This window comes from Onychomys torridus, chromosome 3 (genome assembly GCF_903995425.1).
Source record: "Onychomys torridus chromosome 3, mOncTor1.1, whole genome shotgun sequence".
Classification (NCBI taxonomy): domain Eukaryota; kingdom Metazoa; phylum Chordata; class Mammalia; order Rodentia; family Cricetidae; genus Onychomys; species Onychomys torridus.
Genome location: NC_050445.1, coordinates 157352303 through 157376266, shown reverse-complemented (window position 1 = coordinate 157376266; position 23964 = coordinate 157352303). Strand labels below are relative to the sequence as shown.

Sequence of the window (23964 nt, the reverse complement as noted above, 5' to 3'; positions counted from 1 at the left end):
GAGGGAAGTTGGGGTGGGAAGTCAAGGCAGGAGCTGAAGCAGAGGTCATGGAGGAACACTGCTTACTGGTGTGCTCCTCGTGGTCTGCTCAGCCTGCTTCCTTACACAATCCAGGACCATCTTCCCGTGGGTGGCACCACCCACAGTGGACTGGGCCCTTCCACAGCCATCACTAACTAAGAAAATGCCCATTTGGTGGAGGCATTTCCCCAACTGAGGGTTCCGGTTTCCAAAATTACTCTCTGGTATCAATGATATAAAACTAGCCAGGACAAGGACCTTACAGTCCCATGGTTGTGTGATTTATATATTCTATGGACAGTGGGACTCTGAGAATAAGTGAGGAACCACTAACTATATAACGGGCAGACTGATGTATGTTACCCACTGGGTCAAGAAGATGGATGAGTCAGTCCACTATGGACTGGAAATGGGCCTGAATCAAGCAGAACAGAAGCAAGCAGGAGCTAGAAGCCCGGGACAAACTGAGGATTTCTAGCAGGGCCAAGGCTGTTTCTTCCTTGTGCCTCATATGAACTTGGGAAGTACTCCAGAGCAAACATGGGGTACTCAGATGGAATCACCTCAAATTCCTAGATTCTGTCTGCTGAGACTCAGATTGGATGGTAGGGCCCCACGTCACTTTTTCCCCCTTTTATCCCCGGTATTTTTACTCAACTTGTCTACAAACCACAGTTTTTTAAAACCCTTCTCTGAATTTCTGCTCATTTCAGCTTCCTTCTCTCAATAGGCCCGTCACCTGACCACACACAACTTCCTGCTCTTCCCCTTCCCTTCTCTTGGGGCTTTCTTCCTCCCTGATGTCATCCCAACCTGACCGCTGCCTGTTTTCTCTGTCTCCACCTACCTCTTTTCAGAAGTTACAGAACTTGACCTCCATTTATCGAGATATTTATCTGCTAAAAAACAAAACAAAACAAAACAAAAAACAAGCAAACAAATAAGCAAAAAGTTCCCAGTGAAAGAAAGGTAGGGAACCCCCCTCACTCCTTCTGCTCATGTGCTCCTTGGCCCCAGAAAGCAGTATAAGACTACAGTGTGGGAAGATGGGCAGAGATCGCAGTGGGGTGGGCGGCATCGGCCTGGAGCACATGCCAGTCTTACTAAAGTTTTTAGTCCTCTTGGCCTCCGTGGCTTCTCCTCTGGGACCTGACGTTTTCGTTTCCTGTAGGCAGTAAGCCCTGTATGCTGAGGAGGAAGGGAAACTGACTTGTTCTGAAGTCCCCAGCCTCTTTCCACCGCTTAGCTGATTTACTAAGCGGGAAAGTGAGGATGAGGTGGGGCTTGGACAGCTCCTAGGGAAAGGGTCGGCTATTGGCATAGGACATTATGTGATCGTGGAAAAGCTGGGGCACAGAATAGAGCGAAGGGCTTGGTTCTAGCCTGTGGGTGTTTAGGAACTAATGGGACATTCGGATTAAGGAATGGTAGAAGCTGACTCCATACTTCCTTCTTGGGAAGAGAAGCTAGGCTTACATACTTCAAGGTATGCAGACATACATGTAGATGGTATTTGATTTTTGTTTTTGTTGTTTTTTGTTTTTCAAGACAGGGTTTCTCTGGCCTCTAACTCACAGAGATCCTCCTGCCTCTGCCTCCCGAGTGCTGGGATTAAAGGCGTGTGCCACCACTGCCCGGCTGTAGATGGTATTTGAGATTGTGGTATAGATGAGATTTCCTAGAAAAGCAATAGGAATGAAGGGAGTAAACCAAGAGTGGAAACCCGCAGTGATTTCAAATGCAGAGGGTGGGCTAAAGGGGAAGCAGGAGGCAAAGGACCCGAGGGAATTGTTGGAAATGAGAGGTCTGAGAGAATGGGATGCAGAATGGGAGGCTGTGAGACTCAGCAAGAAGACTGGACGATTGGCCCTGAAGTACCAGTGAGGAAGTGCACTCCTGGCTTTGGCATGCAGCATCCCTGTGATGAGCATCCATGTTGTAGGCTGCTTCCCAAACTGGACCATAATGAGCAGAGGAGCTGAGGGGTCACACCACAGAGGAACAGTGATTTGAAGCGGTTCAGCCCTGGCATCCTCTGGCGAAACCTACCTTAAGCAGAAGGAAAGGGGACTCTCATTTAACCCCTCCATCATCCCCACCCCGCCCCTCGAACTTGGGGATCATGGTGACTGGTGGGCTATGGCTCATCATGCTTTCCTATCTGCATCTCATAGCAGCTCTTCAGAAAATGGTGTGTGTGTGTGTGTGTGTGTGTGTGTGTGTGTGTGTGTGTGTGTTTGCGCGCGCACATGCATACACATACATCCTATTTGTTCCAGGTATCCATGCCATGATTCCTTGGTCTCTTCATACTGGTGTTCCCTTAGGCTAGTGGCATTACCTAAAAGCAGAAACAATAAAGAGTTAATTAGGCCGGGCAGTGGTGGCGCACGCCTTTAATCCCAGCACTCAGGAGGCAGAGCCAGGTGGATCTCTGTGAGTTCGAGGCCGGCCTGGTCTACAGAGTGAGATCCAGGACAGGCACCAAAACTACAAAAAACCCTGTCTCAAAAAACAAAACAAAAACAAAAACCAAACAAAAAGCGTTAATTAGACACTCTCGGGGCCCAGTGTGTAAGAGCAGATCTCTGTCCTTGCCAGGGGCTTGTCTCAGTGAGTTTCCACTCTGTGTGGTGCTCTGTGGCTCTTATCTATGAGACGTGCTTTGGACTTGCAATTGTGCTAATTAAATATCAGTGGGTTAGGAGTCACAGAGAGGCCTTCCCACTCATATGTTTGAGATAAAGCAGAAAGGAGAGAAACATGGCTGTCCAGGGGCTCATCAGAGCAGCAAAGGGCTCAGACTCACCTGGGGTTCACATGCTAAGTGGATGCATCAAAAGAACCCACAAATAAGTTCCAAAAGGAATAAAGGAATGTATCTGAATGGCTTTCACAGAACACCATTTCTGTGGGCAAGCTTTCCTTGTAAGTTCCTCTCCATCAACCCCTGTTTTATTGATTCTATCACTGATTCCAGAAGTTCCATTTAGCTTGTTTTCAGTCATAGTTGATCATTCCCACCTGTTTAACACCTAATTTAGGCACATACATCCAGAGTATCTCAGGGTTCGGGTGGGGCTGAGCAGCCAGGCCCTTCCTGGCTTTTCCCTCAGGACCTGACATTTCCCCATTTCCCACTCCTGTAGGCGGTAGACCTGAGGTACTGAGGAGGAAGGAAACTCAATCTTGTAACTGCCCGCCCCTAGGTTACTCTGGGCCCTCTCCCTCAGCAAATGGTATAAGCAGAAGTCTAGGAAGATCCCCATGTTCTCCTGGACCTGCCTGCCTCCCTGACCAGCCTGGCTAGCCTTCCCATCAGCTCTACTCTCCAGCAGCCTCTGAACTATCTCCACTTTAGTTCCCTTTCCATCCACCTCCTTAAAGAAGCCAAAGTAACTGTTTACAGTGACGCTTCTCATCTGGCGCCCGAAGCGGTTTGCACTCTCTAGCCTAGCTTCGGATGCCCATGATGGCTGCACTCATATTACTCTAAGCTTTATTTTCCTACTTAATTTGGCTCCTCTATCAAGTACCCAGTATCTGCCCCATGTCTTGTTGGCTGTCGGAGTGATTCTCTGAGGTTTGTATTAACGTGATGCTCTCAGTACTTCACTTGAGGAGGAGAGAGCTGAGGCACAGAGGAGCTGGAGCATTTGCCTGTGGTTGTCTGACCCTGGGTCTTCTCAGCCTGTGATGCTAACTGGACTCTTGAGTCACCTCTGTCTGCAGGGATCTGACCACATCCTTCACAACTGCTTGGTCCTTGTCACTGTGGTCTCTGATGGATTGTAGCCTCGGGCTTTGTTTTTCCTGCTTCCATTCACATGTGTACCCCCAACTTTCCCTGACACAGTAGCCACAGTGAACCCCAACAAAGAGATTATGTCATACCTAGGCTTACCCTGGACTCAGCACCTTCTAATACTCATTTCTTAGCAAAAGTTTTGTCTCTGTTCCTGTCTCTGTCTGCCTCCCTGTCTCTCCCTCCCAAGTGTTTTAGAGACAGACTAAGTAGGCCATATGTCCTCAGACTCGTGTCCACCCTCTCCCTCTCAGCCTCCCAATGCAGGGATTTCAAGTGTGTGTTGCCATGAGTGGCTTAAACATCAAACATCAATTCTTATGTTGTCTTGAAAGCTTGTCACTGGGCTGTGCTCTGAAACCACAAACTAACCCCAGTTTGCGTCTTTGAACTTGCTACTGTTCTATTTTGTTAAACTCTTGGGAAAATGATCTCTGGTGATCTGATTTTAAATGGCAGCCTCTACTCCACTCTCACTGCTTTCTTCTGTTCTTGGCCCCCTGATAGGTCCATTGTCCTCTATGTCTGTGGCTTCTGCCCAATAGGAAGTTCCTTGAAGGCAGAGCTTTTATATTTTCACTCTTCAGACCCCATCAGAGCTAACAGAGCTCAAGCCAGAGACTAACCAAAGACTCCAGAGTGCAGAAGCAAGGTTGAATAACCACATGTTTAGTCCACAGAAGCTTGCTTTTTTTTTTTTTTTTTTTAGCTGAGGATCAAACCCAGGGCCTTGTGCTTGCTAGGCAAGCGCTCTACCACTGAGCTAAATCCCCAACCCAGCAGCTTGCTTTTTAAGGTCTTTTTAAATTGGTTTGGAATAAGAGGACTTTTTCATTTGCATATGAATAGTTTATGGATCTGGTAATGTTGATAATCATGTTTCATGTGTGGATAATTCATGATCTCATTCTGTCATAACGGAGAAATTTATACTACTGGTAACATCTTTGTCCAAAGTACTGATGTGCTCATGTTCAGTATCTATGTGGTTAACTGTTGTCTTTACTGGCTGTCATTTTTTAAGAAGGATGAGTGCATTTTTCTAAATGAGTTTATCTGAATTATCTGTCTTTCCCTCCTTTCTCTCCTGCTGTCTCTGCTCTTGTTTGTAAACTGGAACACTCACTTTCAGAATGGTCAGATGCCTTCTAGTGCCTGAGCAAGCACCTCTACTCCATGAAACTTCTTGGTCTCTTTCCAGTTCTGGCAAGTGCCCTGAGTCCTTTCTTAGAGCTGAGATTCACCTTTCCTGGCTTGCTCCTTTGCTGGTCTGGGACTTTTTGAAACGCAGAGTTCATTTGAGCAATAATTTCTTCCTTTACAGAACACTCCATGAACAAAAAATGAACTTTCTAGTAGCTGTTAGTTAAACAGAGAGACAGTCCTGGCATGATAGTTCTCATCTGGTGTAGATCAGAAATAGAAAGCTGGAGAAATATTCACAGAGGGAATCCTTCTCTCTGAGCACCTCAGACTCCACCCCCCACCCCACCCCTGATTTTACATCTGGCTAATCTGTGCAGTTCACCTTGCTTCTGAGCCTGCTGGTGGTTTTGTGGAATGCTGTGGGACTCACCACTATAATTTCAAGCCTTTAATTAACACAGTTTGCAATGGTTTTGTCAGGTCTATGAGCAATTGCCTCACTCTTCCAAGAGGAGGTCTGCTGTAGACAGCAGCTAATAGGGGCTGGAAACTAAGCCTGCTGCGCTCTTGGCTGAGCAGGGGAGTTTGCCCAGGGACCTGTGGAGCACCAGTAGCTACATCTCCAGAAATTCTCTGGGGTGTGTTGTTCATCAGCATCACAACAAGGCAATCGGCCTTTAAAAGGTCAAGTGACTTGAACGTGTCATCATGAAAGGTCGGTGAGACCAGAAATAGTCACCCGGTGTGGATGAGCCCACTCACCAGGCAGTTGCTCTGCATGTGGCAGTTCTTACTTCCCCAGCCAAGCAGAAGAGCTGCTATGATAGGTCAAAATCTCAGCTCCTTCTAAAGGCCACTGTTTCACCTCCTGATTCCTTGCCCTGAAGAAAACACAGAAATCACTAGAAACAGAAGCAGAATGCTTTGACAAGAGAAGCATGCATTCATCCTTCCCGGTTTCTTTATCATTGTGAGAAATTACTGCTTGATTCTAGAAAGAGGAGTGAAATTCTCTCTAAAATTACACAGATTAGGCCAATTCATCGTTTTCTAGAGAGCAGCCTTTTGGAAAGTTAGAAGATCATTTTAAAGTAGAACTGTCAGATAACAAAAGAAAGAGTAATCAGGCTTTCTAGCTTCCTATCAGCCATCACCCCACAGTCCATCCAGCAAATATTAAGCACCTGTTGTCTACTGGACACATATTGGGATAAGTGTGGTAATAGTCAGTAAAACCACCACCCTTCTAGAAGTTCTGGGTAAGGGAGACACTAGCATAAAATAAGGATGATTGCACACTCCTCTGTCAGCATCTGGATAATGAGGAGGAAAGTTCCCTGGGGTCGGTGTATTTGGTCTTGGGCATTTCCCAAGCCATGTTTGAAGAGCCCTGTGGGAGGAAAGCCATGGTGGGTGAGAGTCTCACGTACTTCTTTCTGGGTGCTTGCAGGAGTAACTCAGGTAATGGTGTCCTCTTGTGTCTGGTTGCAGAAAACATATCACTTCCTGTGTAGAAAGAGGGAGACCCAAGTTTCAGGTTACATCTGTTAACCTGTCTTCACAAGGTGGAGGACATGTGTCTCTTCTGTCAATTCCAGAGAAGAAAGGCAGGAGCCCTAGGTGTGCCCCATTAGGAACCCCCTTGTGAATGTTATGTGTTTGGGATAAGCCCACTCAGTATGCAGAACTAGTTTCTTTTCTTGCCTTCTCATCCTAAAATACTTTAAGCATTTCCATAGGACAAATTTAGATTATTTTTGAAAGATACTAAGTGTAGATAAGATGCCCTATGTATTATTTTTCCACATAGTTTTAGTCATTCAGATGATAGTGATTTATGTTCTTAGATTGATGCCCCAGACAATTATACTTTGTGTCCACACTTTAAAAAAAAATGTGACTTGGCTTTTTACCTGCATGTATATCTATGTGAGGATATCAGGTCCCCTGGAACTAGAGTTACAGAGAGTTGTGAGCCACTATGTGGGAGCTGGGAATTGAACCCTGGGTCCTCTGGAAGAGCACTGGTTATAATTACAGCACTTGGTAGGCAGAGGCAGGCAGATCTCTGAGTTCAAGGCCATCGTGGTCTACAGCTCGAGTTCCAGGACAGCCAGGGCTACACAGAGAAACCCTGTCTCAAAACAAACAAACAAACAAATAAACTCTTTAAAAAAGAAAAGTTTGTTAATTTTAGGGTTTTCTCAAGTGGATTTTTGATGAATCCAGATTTTTTCTGGTAATAACATCTACTGTTGGGATAGAATTTAGTAAATGTTATCTGGATGGAAGTCACTTGATGGTGTCTTGGTCTTTGAGTTAGAAGGGGGAGCTGGGATTTGCACTTCCAGCTTCTGTATAATGCGCCTACCTTCTTGCAGGCACATTCTGTTAAGAGGGGAGCTGTTTCCTATCATGACACCTCTGGTGTTTTCCTCAGAACCACATCCCAGGGAGAGCTTCCTAAAAACACTCTTAAGTACTTTGTTCCGTTGGGCCACTTTCTGTGTGTGTGTGTGTGTGTGTGTGTGTGTGTGTGTGTGTGTGTGTGTGTTGCATGTGTGGGTAGTATATGTGTAGGTGCATGTGTGTATGAGTGTGTGTGTTGGTATTTGTCTTGCTTCCTAGTCTATTTTGGTTATCATTAAAGGGTTTTTCTAAAATTGACATTACTATAATTTAAGACAGACTTCAATAGTATGAGTGTAAATCATCTGAAATCATCAAGAACTTTCACCTGTAATAATCAACTGCTCAATTCCTTGTTACTTTTGCATGGTACCTTTTTCTTAATTTGGCTACCACTGTTATGAAAATAATTAACAGATCTCTAAGAAGCATAGTGGATGTTTTTCAAACTCTTGGTAAAGAGATTATGGAGTAGCCAGTTCTTGTGGCCCATGCCTGTAATCCAACACTCCTGGAGCCAGAAACAGGAGGATTGCCTCAAGTTCCAGGCCACCCTGTGTTGTATGGTGAGCTCCAGGCAAGCCTTTATTGCACAGTAAGTTCCAGGCCAGCCTGAACTAGGCCCTGTCTGAGTGAGGGAAAGAGACGGAGTAAAGTGTAGTTACACTAATAGGAGGAAGAAACCATGGAGTAGGCATCAGCATTCTGGCTCCCTCCCCGAATCCTCCTGTGAATGGTTAACAGGTAAATGTTTTCTTGATTCTTGTGTATTGAGAGAATGAATTGATCAATCGAGAGGCACAGACAGTTTAAGCAGAAGTTTATTTGGCACAGTACATTCCAGAAAGAGGTAGGAGGGACTGGGAAGGGCTGACTAGAAGGGTGTGTAGAAGCTCCCCTTCCAAATCATGGATGAACTGGATCTCCCACTTAGGGTATTTCTTCCTATAACCCTCTTGAGAGGCCCAGAGGATGTAAACCGCTATGTAGGTGATTCTGGAGTGAAGTCTAGCCCTTTGAAGTTGCAAATCTTTTGTTAGTGCACACATAAGGCATTTGGGAAAGTGCCTTCATGCTTCAGTTTCTGATATAGCTAGAACAACTGCAGCTTCAAGAATGTTTGACCACAAGAGGATTTCTGACCTTCTGCAGAGGGCCACCAAGATGCAGCTGCTGTTCCCTTGGTTACCTCAGCACTGGCTTCTTGCCTTCCCTGTCTAAAAGGGACTGATTTCTTATTTCACTGTAGTAGAGTGGTGTGTGTGTGTGTGTGTGTGTGTGTGTGTGTCTGTGTGTGTGTCTGTGTGTCTGTGTGTCTGTGTGTGTGTGTGTGTGTATCTGTGTGTCTATGTGTATCTGTGTCTGTGAATCTGAGTGTGTGTATCTGTGTCTGTGTGTATCTGTGTGTCTGTGAATCTGTGTGTGTGTATCTGTGTGTCTGTGTATCTGTGTCTGTGTGTATCTGTGTGTCTGTGAATCTGTGTGTGTGTGTGTGTGTGTGTGTCTGTGTGTGTCTGTGTGTATCTGTGTATCTGTGTGTGTGTGTCTGTGTGTGTCTCTGTGTGTGTGTATCTGTGTCTGTGAATCTGTGTGTGTGTATCTGTGTCTGTGAATCTGTGTGTGTGTATCTGTGTGTCTGTGTGTGTGTGTGCATATGCGTGTGTGTGCCTGTGATGAGAGGCCGTCCTGAGATGTTGTACTTCACTCTGAGGCTCAGGTCTTTGGCCTGGAGGTCTGTGTATCCTCCACAGCTGTCTTTCTGGGTGCCCAGTCCTAGTTTGTTAAACTCAATTTCTTAGAAATGACACTTCATCTTCTCTCCTGCCGCTGCCAACCTTTTTGTTAACCCTGCTTTCTTCGGGGCTCTATCTTTGGGTTCTCAAGATCTTATTTTGGATATAAAAGAAAATACTGTTTCTCCTTCTTTCTGGTCCAGTTTTGATCTAAAAGACATTCTATACACGATATGGATGCCAGTTTTGGACTAGACTACAAGGGTGGTTGGGAAAGAAAAAAATAACTCTGTAAGAAGGTGGCTTGTTTTCCTAACACCCATTGAGTGGTTGGTAAGATGTGAGGCTTCATCTGCTTCTGGGAGCCCAGTTCTGTTCCTCTTCCCACTCCTCTTTCCTTCCCCTCACTCACCTCTGTTGTTCTCCAGCTCCCTTCGGGCAACTCTGAGGGGAGAATCCTTCCTTGTGGCACTCCCTGTGTGGTTCAGCCTCAGAGTGTGCTGGGAGCCTTTGGCCCGGGTTCTGCAGACAAGGCTTTAGATTTACAGAGGAGAGGGTGTTTCCCTTGACTGTATTCAGTCTTCTGCTGCTATAGCTCTGCCTCAGATGGGAGTACTGTTTGGGGTAAGCACATTGTTCACTTATTGACCTAGACACAAAGGGTAGCATGTGGCTTTGGGCTCATTGATCTGGGGAAAGCAACTTCTGTGTCACAGTTTCACCAATTAATAGTAGTTGAACACACACTGGAAAAAAATCCATAGATGATTAGAAGTACTGAGGCGTAATTACCACAGGACAGCATTCTGGTACAATTTCTGCCTTTTTTATTGTTGTGTTCAGCCCTTACTTGGGGCCAAATTAGATGACATTAAAATCCTAATGATAAGAAGATAAATATGAACAAACATTTTTCATGCTGTTTTCATGGTTACTGGAGTTAGGAACTTTGTCGTCTATCTTCATTTCCCAAATTTTTATTTAAAAAATATATAGTATTGTACAAGACCCTGTTAATGGTTATGCATGTTTGTATATAAGGTTTGTGTTAGACATGTATGTGTATTTTATGAGCATATATACAAATATTTTTAAAATTTTGTGTGTATGGGTATTTTGCTTGCATGACTATCTGTGCACCCAGTCCATGCAGTCCCTGCTATGGCCAGAAGAAGGTGCTGAATGACCTAGGACTGGAGTTACAGATGGTTGTGAGCTGCCCTGTGGGTGCTGGGAACCGAGTCTGGAAATAGACTACATTGGATTAAGGGTTCTGAAGAGCTGACTAAAGGGAGTGAGTGTTGGCCTCAAAGAAGGAGACAAAGTGAAGAGTGGGAGTGGAGAAATGGCTGATTGATTGACGTGTTGTTACTTCAGGCTCATTTCGGGTAAAGATTGAAGTTATTGTTAATATTGTTGTTGTTATTATTAATGCCCACTGGCATCAGCCTTGGTGAGAACTTGGCCCATGAGTTTTCTGCTGATCTATTGGAAGATCAGACCACTCAGCACAGCGTGATCTGGAACTTGTCTGTGGTGTTCAAACTGCTTTGTTAGTGCCAGGGCAGGAGCCTGTTCCAAGGCAATGGCCTCTTGTGGCTTTACATTTGCACCCGTGCTCCTTGGTTGTTGCTCCAGACCTGGCCTCTGCCCAGAGCTTTGACAAAATGATGCTGCAACCCACTTGGTCTTCTTCATGGTGACACCAGATGCTCTGGGTTTCCAAAAGCCGAGTTTTGATCTTCTTACTGTATTTCTGCATTGTGTTGTAGTAATTGGCATTCCTAACCTTCCACTCAGTCATTCTGGACTTAAATTGAGCAGATGTTTAATAGCTGACAAAATAGCTGAGGCAAACAGCTTATGAGGAGGAAGGGCTTGTTCTGATGCTGGCTTCTGAGTTTAGTGGTCGTGGCTCCAGAGTTTGGTGGTCATGGCTTTACTACACAACAGCATGGCCTTGAAGGGAATGGGGGGGATTGTGATAGAGCAGTGTCCATCATGTCATCTAGGGAACAGAAAAGAGCAAGAAAGGAGAGGCAGGGAGTTCAATATACTCTTCAAGGGCACATCCCCAATGACCCAATGTCCTTCTATATGCCCTGCCTCCTAAAGTTACCCTCACCTTCCCATTGACCCTCCAGCTTCAGCTGTTGGAGGATTCAAGTTTGAAGCCACAGCATGCCCTTACCTCTTCCTCCTGAGCCCAGCTCTGAGTCATGCCAGTGCCTGCCTAGAGCTGCCCACTGCTTGCTTGTGGTTAAGATGTCCTGCCCACTGCTTGCCCATGTTAAGATGCCTTGCCCGCTGCTTGCCCGTGGTTAAGATGCCCAGGGATTACAGCAACTTCCTTTTCAATTCATTTAGACTTGGAGGAACACCCACAAGTCGCAGCAAGTTTCATGACTTAGGATGGTCATAAAAATCTATATAATTCACATTTAGTTGAATATAAAATGTAAGTAAAACAAGACATCATTTTTTTTTGTCATGGTCCATAAATGACCCTGAAAGGCAATTAATTCTAAAATAATCATTTCAAAAATGATTTGTTCTGGAGTTAGTGGAATGAATATTTAATTGATCAAACTTTCACTTCCTAGGAGGTTGACTTGCTTTTATAGGTCTGGATTATTGCTTGAATTGGTGTTGATTCTTTATGGTCCCATTTATATTAAGACTTCATGGAAAACATGATGATATGTTTACAGCCTTGTAACACCAACAGAATACTGACTCTGGAGCTGAACTGTCTGAAGTCAGTACTGACTGCCTTTGTGATTATAGGCAAGTTCACACTCCCTGTGCCTCAGTTTCTTCATTTGTAAAATGGAAGGATGAGAGTGTCTACCCCAGGATTTCTGAGTAGGATCTAATGAGATCTTGTACTTAAGAGCCTTGCAGGGGGAGCCAAACCCCTCCAGAAGTGGTGGGTTCATGTGATACATGATACTCACTAGAAGCCCCAGAGAACCTGGGGCACAAATAGAACATTTGCATTGGAAAGGCTAAGGACATTGCAAGGTTTCAGGAACTGCTCCAGTCATCTATGCAAATGATATTCAAAGGGAATGTGTATTAATTATCTACAGAGTGAGAGAAATACCCAACAATTACCTTCAGTGTTTAAATGAGAAAGATCTCTTCTACTGACTGACAGAAAGCAGCTTCCAATGACTTACAAATAGGGTAGAGAAGTGCTCGGCTGATATGCATGAGGAACTGAGTTCAGACACTCAGTACTCAAGTATACAGCTAGACACCATAGCAATGAGGAACTGAGTTCAGACACCCAGTACTCACATACACAACTAGGCACCATAGCACATCACTGCAATCCTAGTGCCGAGTGGATACAGCAGGTTCCCTGGAGGTTTCTGGCCAGCCTGGCCAGATTGGTGAGCTCTACACTTACTGAGAGATCCTGTCCTCACAAATGAGATGGAGAACAATAGAGGCCCACCTGATGTTGACCTTTGACCTACACACACACACACACACACACACACACACACACACAAATAAGTTACTTATCATGAGATTGTTGGTTTTTAAATGTCCAGTTTCAAATATAGTGAAATTGAAATCTGTGCCCATAAAGCACCAGTTTTGGACCTGGTAATGTGCAGAAGTATAGGTTAATAAAAACTTAAAAACTGCTATTGTACAGCTGGGATTTTATGCAGTAAGAGAAAGCCTTCTGGAATGCAGAGCCCTATTTATGTGTCTACAGGAAGATAGCCTTTGTATTATTTCTACTGCCCACTGCCCTGCGGGTCACATTAATTTACAATCATGTGTGGTTTAAAGGTATCTCAAGGAATTTCACTTCCTTGATGCCACTATCAACATTTCTTCTCCTTGGCACAACCATACATTCATTGAAGACAGGGATTATCCAACAAATGTGAGTGACTGATGTGTGTGTGTGTGTGTGTGTGTGTGTGTGTGTGTGTGGTTTTTCAAGACAGTTTCTCTGTGTAGCCCTCACTGACCTGGAACTTGCTCTGTAGACTAGGCTGGCCTTGAACTCAAAGATCTGCCTGCCTTGCCTCCCCTAGTGCTGGGATTAAAGCCGTGCACCACCACCGCCCAGCTGAATGACTGAATTTTAGACATGGATTATTTATGCTTTTCAAATGTAGACATACCTTCCTGGAATGTGACTAATTACTGTCAACCCAGGACTATGAAAGACCCAAGCACAAATGGACAGAGTAACTTCAAAGTCTCATCCCTAGAGAAGGGGAAGAGACTCAACCCTTTCATTCTCTTCCCTGCAGTTGGCCCGCCACAATAAACTACTACAGCAGATGCTCAAACCTGGATCCGATCCTGAAGAAGGGGACGAAGCTTTGAAGTATTACGCCAATCACACCGCACAGATCGAGGTACCTGCTTGTTACTTTTAGAATGGGCCCAACTGTGAAAGAATGAGTTTGCTTATATCTGAGGCCATTTCCATGACTTAACTTGAAACAGTACTTGGATTTAAGTGGAAAAGTCTGACAAGCTGATGCCTAAGAGACACAGGCAGAAACCAGGTGTCCATCTGGTGAAGTCTTTTCTGTCACTGGAACTGGTCTGATGTTTTTGAAAAGGAACGAGTCAATTTTTTCTCTCATTTGGGTCACAGAAGCAATCAGGGAGAGCAGTGACATTTTAGAGACAACGTAATTATTAGAGAATCCGTGACTTAGACTTGTGGAGGCTTCTTTTGATCAAGACCATGACTCAACAGAGTATTTGAATCCAGGTCTGGTGGCGCATGTCTTTACTCCCAGCACTTAGGAGACAGGGGCAGGCAGATCTCTGTAAGTTCCAGGTCAGTTCGGTTTAGCAAGTGCCAGGCCAGCCAGAGCTACATAGTGAGACCTTGCTTAAAAAAAAAAAAAAAGCAAAGTAAAAACAATTGAAAGTGTAAAGAACATGGGCAGCACTGACAGAATTTTCATATTGGCATCATATACTCAAAATAGTTAGCTGTTTGCACTTTGATCGCCTGACAGCTACCCTCTCCCTGCCCCACAAATGAGACTTTATCTAATGTCCAGGGACCCATCCGGCTGTCACTTCAGGCTGGGCTATCTTTTGATGCTTCTTGGCAGAACTAATCAGGGAGAAGTGAGTAGAGTGGTGGATGCTTGTCACTCCTGATTTATGATAGCACATTCATTCATTCTGGTAGATGGTTTTGTTTTAGCAGAATATATCAGAGACAGCATTGCTCTATGGTGGGTAATTTCTATGCTTTATTATTTATTTTTGCCAAATCTTTGAGCATTATTAAGCAATATCACTTCACATCAAAAGTTGGCCTTGTGCTCATCATATGTAAACAGCAACATGCCGCAGCAGCTTGTGTCAGATTTGCCTGGCAAGAACCCAGGTGTTAATGAGAACAATAGCTTGTGATCAGTTTAAGGATCCTGGAGAATGAGGAGGGGCTTATGCCTAATCACCATCCAAAAAAGAATTCCCCATGATCCAAATCTCACTTTCAGCTCCTCTCAGGAGTCCTGCTTCTTCAAAGAAAGCCCATTCAATTTTAATCAGGTGGTCACTGGAAAGACTATAAATCTGTAAAGAGGTCACAGTAGACCATTGTAATTATCCACCATTCCCAATGTTTGCTCCCCTCAGGGTGGTAGCTTAGGGGTGTGTGTGTGTGTGTGTGTGTGTGTGTGTGTGTGTGTGTATGTGTGTGCACGCGCACACATACGTATGTGGTCATGTTCATTTGCACAGGAGCAGGCCCAAGGTTGACCTTATTCACAGAGGCAGGCTTGCTCAGTTGAACCCAGAGTCCACTAATACAGCCAGTCTTGCTAAACAGCCTGCTCTGAGGATCCCCTGGCTCTGCCTTCTAAGGCTGGAATTACAGGGAGGCTAGCACACCCACCCAGCACTTAGTGGGTTTGTGGAGATCTGAGCTCTGGCTCTCATATTTGCATGGCAAGTGTCTTAACCATCATGCATTTCCTCAGTCCTTGATGCTAACATTTAAATAATATCACGACTCTAAATCCAATTCCTTCTATATTGGGATCCTCATGTTTTCTTCACTTTCAGTACCACAGTGCTCCTAGCTAATGACTGAGTAAGCATTTGTTGAATAATCTGGGGGAAAATTAACCATATTTGGCTTCCTTCAGTTAATGCATTTCCTTCAGCAGTTTCTCTGGTTTGTCATTGCTCTTTGTAAAATGTGACAACCAGAATTAAACATGTCATTTTATGCAGGGACTGAATATTTTGGCTTATCTAATCACAGCTTTTTTTTCTTTAGTAAGCCCTAAGAATTTTTTAAAAATTCTTGACACTGTTGGAACAAGTAAACCTTTTAAAATTCTTTTCATGTGGTTGCCTACCATACCAAATATATCTAAGTAGTTAGTCAATTGATATTCTAATTGTGTTTTTAAAGCTATCACATAAAGGGGCTGAGAGATGACCCAGTAGTTAAGAGCACTGGCTGCTGCCACAGAGGCCTGCATTCAGGTCCCAGCACCCATGGGGCAGCTCACAGCTACCCATACCTCCAGTTCCAGGATCAAAACCAACTTAGGGAGGAGACAGTTTGTTTTGGCTCAAGATTCAGGAGGGGGAGTCTATCAGTTGGGAGAGTCTGTCAGTCGGGGAGGCATGGCACTGTGACAGGAACATGATGCTGGCTGTCAGATTTTATTCATATGCAGGAGGGCTGGGGAGAGAAAGCAAGGCTGTAAACCCCCAAAGCCAGTGATGCTCCTCCAGCATGGCTGCACCTCCAAAAGGTTCCACAACCTCTCCAAACTGCCACCAACTGGGAACCAAGTGTTCAAATACACAAGTCCATGAGGGGCATTGCTCATTCAAACCACCACACTGTAGGCAGGAAACACTGTAGGGATAAAAAACACCTCTCTGTATGTAGAGAACTCAGGACACACAGTGCTACTAAGTGTGTGTCCTGTTTCCCAGAGCCCCTCTTAGGGAGAACAGGGCACCAATTTTTAAGAACTAGGTTCATTTTTTTCATAATTGGATTATTATCATTCATAAACTCATTGTCCTAGTTTCATGTCTGTTCCCATGATAAAACAGTCTTGCCACAACTGACCTGGGGAGGAAAGGCTTTATTTGGTTTGCATCTGAAGATCATAAGATAGCATTGGGGGACATTACAGCAGGAACCTGAACTAGAATGTTGTCTGCAGGCTCACCTGGGCTTATGCTTAGCTAGCCTTCTTACACATTCCAAGACCACCTGCCTAGGGATGGTGCTGGCATGGTGGGCTTGATCCTCCTCCATCAAGTAATAATAAAGATGCCCACAGGCCAGTCAGATGGAGGGGGTTCTTCAACAGAGTCTTCCTTCCAGATGACTCTGGGCTGTGTCAAACTGGCAGTTAGTGGTAACTAGGAAACTTATCCTAAACCCAAAAACTAGGGGAGCGTAGAATCCAGTTGTATATCCACTAGTGAGCCCACTAGGTGCTTCTGGATAGTTCAAAACTGGAAGTCACGCGAGGGCTCTACTCAAAATCTGTAGGGGAACAAACCCAAAACAGAGAGTAATGAAAACAGGAAAGAGATCTGTAAGGAAGAAGCAGGCATCAGGGGTGGATGGGGAATAATAGGGTGGCAATGGTGGTGCCCAAAATGTATTATATGCATGCATGAAATTGCCAAAGAACAGAATGTAATCGTTAAGAAAAAGGAAGTTCAAAATCAAGTCCAAGTCTGGGGTGTGCTGATGGCTGAAAACAAATGCCAATCATTTCCAGATTGTGCGGCAGGACAGGACAATGGAGCAGATTGTCTTCCCCGTCCCCAATATCTGTGAATTCCTTACACGAGAGTCCAAGTACCGCGTGTTCAACACCACGGAGAGGGATGAGCAGGGAAGCAAGGTGAACGACTTCTTCCAGCAAACAGAGGACCTCTACAACGAGATGAAATGGCAAAAGAAGATCAGAAGTGAGTGCGAGATGCAGAGGCGGTCCAGCTTATTTAAATAGTGATTCGGATTTCTTGTCAGGTTAATGTCCTCGAAATCACTTGCAGGCTGCAGAGTGTAAGCCCTGCTGTCACTGGTGCTGAGCCTTCTACAGCTCAGTGGAAGTAGAAAACCCAGGTTAATTAGATGGCCTGCAGCTGCTGAGCCTGCTTTTTAATGTCTTATGAACTGCAAGGCTGCAGCTGCATTGTTGTGCTGCTGGCGAGCTGCAGGTGTGAAGTCCTGCATTGAGTCCTTGCCCTCAACAGTCAGTGCATGGCCTGGGGCAGCACCTGTATCAATGCCTCTCATGGGTGTCCTGGGGTTAGATAGGTTTCCCCTCACTCCCCTTCCCCTCTCCCCTCCCTTCCCCCTCTCCCCTCCCTTCCCCCTCACCCTCTCTCTTCCCCTCTCCCCTTTCCTCTCCCTCCCTCTCTCCCCTCCCCTCTCCCCTCTCTTCCCCTTCTCCTCTCTCCCCTCCTCCACTAGTGGTTCTGAGTCTTCACCACGGTCAATCTGAAGTTTGAAACATTTTTTTAATTTAAAAATTTTCAATCATTTTAGGTTGTTTTCTTAAATAACAAAAACTGAGGGGGGATTGAGGACCTCTTGATATAAGATCTTGCTTATCTCTGGAGGCTTTCCCAGACAGGCAGGCACGTGTGTTACCTATACTTTACCATTCAGTTTTCTAGGCTCTTCACTGAGACAATTAGAAGTGTGAGCAGAGCTGGGCAGGGCTCCTTTGGGTATAAGATGATGTCATTCAGGTTTAGTTTTTTTATGGCACTTTTGCTCTTTAGAATTTTACCACATAGAACTCAGAAAAAAGTTGGGCATCTAATACATATGGAATATTAAAAGTTTATATTTGAAAAACATTAATTTTTCTTCATGTAAAATTAATTGAATAACAAACTCAAATTGATTCAAAGTTTGATAACAAACTGAGACTCTGGGATCTGTGTTTTATGACAAATTTTTTAAATAAAGAACAAACCTTAAAATAATTCCCAGTGGACGTTGTATTTTAAATTTTAGGAGCAGTTGATCACATGGTATAGGCAGAATTTAATGATTTTGTGGTCTTGTAGATATGAAGGAGCAATGGTATAAGGATAACTACGCTCATACCCATTGCCCGGGAGACGCCATTCTCATCCCAGCCTCTCCCTCTGTGGAATGTCCACCACTCCTAGAAGAGAAAAATGTCATGAACTCAGGAGGAGGCAGATTGTTAGTAACAGCCCAGATGGGGTTTGGAGGAGATCCAAAAAGTACATGATTTTCACTTTTATATGCTTCATCTCACTGATTGATATTTTATCTTTAAGGTTTTAATTCTAATTTTTAAATATATATGCTTATTGTGGGCTTGTGCACATGTGTAGAGTGCCTGCAGAGGCCAGAAGAGGGCGTCATATTCCATGGATCTGGGGTTACAGGCCATTGTTACCTAGTGGGATCTCAAATGGATCCTCTGCATGAGCAGTAAATGCTCTAACCTGCTGAGCCAGCTCCCCAGCCCTGAACTGCAACATCTTCATCTTCTAGGTGGTTTGATTTGAGACAGGGTTTCATGTAGCCCAGGCTGGCTTCAAACTCACTATGTAGCTAAGTCTGAACTTCAACTACTGGTCTTCCGGCTTCTACCTTCCAAATGGGGTTATGAACAAACCCACCATGCCCATCTCCTCCACTACTTTAATCCTATGTCAAGATGTTACAAGTTGAACAAGACCCAAAGGAGCCACTAGGCACCCAGAGTAGGCTGACAATTTAGCTCCTTTCCAAATCTCCCTATACTACATATTTGCTCAGTTATTTAGAAGTGGAGAGAATTGAGTTTCCATTCATTAACTCATTTTTGATGACAGACATGGATTCCCTTTCTCTCTCTCTCTAAAGAACTCAAGATTCAAAGGTTAAGGTGGAATTCTACTCTAATTTAGAGAGGCTGAATAGCAAGTAGCTCACCGTCTCTTCTTGTTCATGTCCTCCAAAGAACCCCCACCCCTGTGCTTCTCCTCGCCCCTCCTTATAAACTCTTTCTTGCCTGGATCCTCCTTACTACTTCCTGTCTGCTAGTTGCTGATGCAGCCTCCTGACCACAGGTGAATTTTAATCAAACACATCTTTGTATCATTAAACCAACATTCCAGAGCATAAACAAAAGTAACACACCTTGAAATAATATTCTACAACATTCAGGTAACTGTGACTGTATGAGCATTTCCAGTGGGGGCACACCTGGGTCTGCAGTCCTGACTTTTATGACTTTACATCACAGGATAAGATCAGTTTACCCATTAGTATTACCAACTCCTACAGCACACTTCTTTCTCCGTAATCTGCATGGGCCAGATTCAAGGGATTTACTGCAGAATCACCTTTGCCAACACTGTTGAAGGATGGAAAAGGAACAAGGTAGAAAATGCCTTCCTCATCTTGAGTCTTACAATAAGCTTTCCAAAACTAGACACAATCACTTCAGATGCGCCTCTGTGGCGTTCACGGACACATCACACACACACTCACCTTAGCAGGGCTTGTGTGGATGATGGCATATGTTGACCATTCTCACCCTTTACTTGTTGCTTCCTAGACAACCCTGCCCTGTTCTGGTTCTCCAGGCACATCTCCCTCTGGGGCAGCATCTCCTTCAACCTGGCTGTGTTCATCAACCTGGCTGTGGCTCTCTTCTACCCGTTTGGGGATGATGGTGATGAAGGCAAGTGGTTTTGTTTCTGCACATGATGACACCTGAGAAAGCCCAGATTTGTTCACCAACTCTCTGCAGCTTTAAAACCAAGACACTTAGTTCTCATTAAATAGTTTCTGTGTTTATTACACGTATAGACATATTAAGTAGAGTAGACAGAAAATTGTGGCCAATGGAAGTGCTGTTTTACAGAAAGATCATATATAGCATAACTATTAGAGGTAAGTACTGGAAAATGAAATGGCATGCTTGTGTTTCAACCTAATTGGTGTGACGGAACGTGTTTTATATTGTCTTATCTCAATGATGTAAGTGAGTCTAATGCCCAAGCATTTTGATGAAATAGTAACAATTACATTTTACTTTCTGTCTTGTCTGAGGGTTTTATAATGAACATATCTATAAAATATACATTTTGATTCTATGATACTGTGCATTTATAATATTCATTGTCTTAGTCTTAGAAATACACAGCATAAGACAGACTGTAATGGTGGATAATGAAGGATATTGACTATGGAATTGGTGTTGTTAAATTGGTAATGCATGAGTTTTTACAAAGGCAAAGATGGGGGGAATTCGATGTGAAGTGGGAAATTCCATAGAAATTGGGTGGGGCTTTCAGAAATGTTTTGTTTATGTTTGGCAAATTGCTTTGGAAAAATTGGTTACTGTGTGGGATACATGTGAGAGTCACTTTAGAATGGTTGGAGACCAAGATGAGAGAAATCAGCAAACAATAACCTCCGAGCACCCTCAGGGCACATTTGCTTGTAGGGTGCTAGGTTGATGAGATGCTGTCAGCAGGGCATGTAGAATGGTGTCCTCACTGTTGGACATAGAGCAGCTGTTACAAGGTAAATATTGTTACTGCAATTGAGTGGGGGAGGGCATGAGAAATGGTACCATAGCAGCAACCGATAGGAAGCAAATTTCAGATGAACTGGAGGCAAAGAGAAGAGATGGGAGCCCGAGAGCAACTTATTTTCCAGTTCCTATGTCAGGTCCCACAGGTGTCAACGTCTTCGTCTTGGCTGCAGTTTGCGCCAGCACAGGTAGAGCTTGCTGCATTTTGGGAAGCTCATCTGAGACTGGATCTCAGACAGTAGGGTAGATGCGTGACTGCATAGCAGAGAAAGGCAGTGAGCACACGTGTGTCCACTGTGTGGGTGGAAGTAAGAACACCTTTCTCTCCCCTGGGTCTGGGCTTCTCTGGTAATGAGATCTTGATTCAGAGGGACACGTGAGAGGAGAAGCCCCATCATAAAATGATAAATTCATGTCACCTGCACTCAGACCACTGAGGACACATGACAGAGTCCCAGTAAAGAGAGGCCTTTGTGGAGTCTGTTGATGCTAGGACCATCTCCAGCCATGCCAACTGACCTGACCCAGAAGACTAGTCAGTGGAGAACGTTTTTATCCCAAGATAGAATATCATTTTTAAATATATAGAGAGGTTTTTTCTTTCACAATTTGAGTAGAATTCTTCCTCACAGTCGTTTTGCTAAGGAAAGTAAGGTTCTTCAAGGTGACTTCATTCAGTTTCACAAGCATTGATGGATACCACTGTGTGCTAGGCACCATGCTAGGCTGGGAGATGCTAAGATTAGTAAGCTGTTTCATCCTCAAGGATCTCATGATCTAGTTAAAGGACCAAGAAATGAGGAAAGCACAAGACCAAGGAGCAGCAAGGGATTTATGGATGGATGTTGACTTTATCTGGACCTGGGTGCAGGAAACCAGAGTCGAATGAGTCTGCACAGGAAGCCCAGGCCCAGGGAAGGATGAGGCATGAAAAGCAGCTGTGTTGGACAAGAATTCATGAACAAATCAACCTGAGGCAGGGCTCAGAGACAAGAGTAGAATTGAAATCCAATTTGACTGTCTGAATTTTCTTTTACAAAAAACCCTAAGATCTAAGATCTTGGAAAGTATAGAGGAATTCCTAAAAAATACCTTCCCATTAAATATAATACAGACTTATGAAAATTTAATAGAAATATGCAAAATATTAAGAGGAAGAGTTCCCACTTGGTGGGTAAGGGTTGGCTATAGTGCTTTGTATTGCTTTGGTCTTGGTTATTTGTTTGTTTCAGAGACAGGGTCTCACTGAGTAGCCCGGGTTGACCTAGAATTCACTATGTAGTGCAGGCCAGCCTTGAACTCACAGCAGTCCTCCTGCTTCAGCTTCCTGAGTGTTTGGATACAGGCATGAGTCACCACACTACAGAGAGCACCTGTCTCTGGAGTGCCAGAGAGTTTTTTGTTGTTTTTCCAAATCATGAATCATCAGGTCAGAGCTAACCTGATGGTCCTCACAGATGGTTACAGACTTCATCATCAGTTAACCACACTAAATAACTTTCATCTTCTTTTCCCATTCCACACAGATGAACCTAACAGTAAGCAGTGTGCAAGGTCTCATGCTAAACAGTTCACAAATTACTTGAAAAAGATAAAACACCCAGATTTAGGTGCATGGCTGCACTTTTTGGTATATCAAAGGGAGAGCCCAGCAAGCTACACACATCTGAGGCAGAGTAAAGGTGTGGTTAAATCATCTAGCACTGGTGACAGAGTAGAATGAGTATTTGTGCCAAATCTCAGCCTTCCAGAATATCATACCAGACTTTATTTATGAATCAGCTAGATGAGTCACATGATGGGCAGAACATTATGAAATGTTCCATGAAGATGTTGTTAATTTTAATGCATACTTAAAAACAAAGCTAGGGGATGCTGGAGAGACATCTTAACAATTAAGAGAATGCTTTGATCTGTTATCTGAGCAGAGTTTGGGTCTTAGCACCACATAGAGTGGTACACAAATGCCTATAACCCACTCCAAGGAATCCAACATCTCCTTCTGGCCTCAGTCGGCATCTGCACGTGCGCGCGTGAGCACACACACACACACACACACACACACACACACACACACACACTTGTGCACATATATGCAGAACATAATTAAAATAATTTGTTTTAAAAAGAACAAAGCTGGGAGCTGAGGAAATGGCTTGTTGGTCAGCAGAGTGACTGCCACACAAGGATGGAGACCTGACTTTGAATGTCCAGAGCCCATGTAGAAAGCCAGGCGCAGCTGTACCACCTGGGGATTAATAAATCTTTAGTTACTTGCTCAGTATGAACTCCCTGAGCATATTTTGTCTACTTGATAAACAAGTATTGATTTATTGCTGCAAGACACACTAGGGCTACCCTGCACCCTTGTACAGTTTGTGTTTTAATGGAGACCTGAAAGTCTACACACACAGTGGAATATCAAAGTCTCCCTGTACTGCTCTGGGAGAGCTGTCAAGTCAAGGCAGATAATGACTGGGCTTGCTGTTGCTAGACAGAGCATGTATAAGCCAATATCAAAATAAATGCAAAGAGGCTATCCATTTTGATGATGAGGAAGATGAGCTCTCTCTTCCCAGTCTTTAAAAAATCATTTACATTTTTATTTATTTATTTCATGTGTGTGGGTTTTTTACCTGCATGTATGTCCATGCACCATGTACATAGCTGGTGCCTGTGGAGGCTAGAAGAGGGTGTTGGATACCCTAGGACTAGCGTTATAGACAGTTATGAGCCACTATGGCATTATTGGGAACTGATCCCCTAGGACTAGAGTTACAGACAGTTGTGAGCTACTATGGCGTTGCTGGGAATTGAATCTGGGTCCTCTGGAAGAGCAGCAAGTGGTCTTAACTATTGAGACTATTGAGCCAGCTCTCCAGCTCCATAACCTTCTTTTAATCACTGTTTATTTGGAAGCTGTTATAGCAACAAAAATATTGCTATAATAAAATACCTGATTCTAGGTATTTCATTAGGCAAATGTTTATTTAGTTCCTTGTTTTGGAAACTGGAAGTCCATGATCAGGTATCATGGTCTGTCCAATTCAGGGAGGGACTTTATTGTCGGGACTGCCAGCCCCCCAATAATGATTCTGAGACTTATTATTAATTATGAAAGCTTGGCCTTTATCTTGGGCTTATTCCCACCTAGTTCTTATAACTCAAATTAACCTGCTTCTATTAATCTATATCCTGTCGCTTGGCTTTTACCTCTCTCCCATTCTGTATTTCTGACTTGCTCTGCATCTCACTGGTGTCTCCACCTCTCTTCTTCCCA

At 44.1% G+C, this 23964-nt stretch overlaps 1 protein-coding gene across 1 annotated transcript in view; it reads left to right on the top strand.

Annotated features, from left to right (window-relative positions):
* Itpr2 (inositol 1,4,5-trisphosphate receptor type 2) overlaps positions 1 to 23964 on the top strand; it is a 387210-nt gene that overhangs the window by 283547 nt on the left and 79699 nt on the right. Inside the window, exons 46-48 of the mRNA XM_036181996.1 lie at positions 13398 to 13505; positions 16884 to 17076; positions 19701 to 19826. Of these exons, the coding sequence (XP_036037889.1) occupies positions 13398 to 13505; positions 16884 to 17076; positions 19701 to 19826 (427 nt within the window). The remainder of the gene's footprint in view (positions 1 to 13397; positions 13506 to 16883; positions 17077 to 19700; positions 19827 to 23964) is intronic.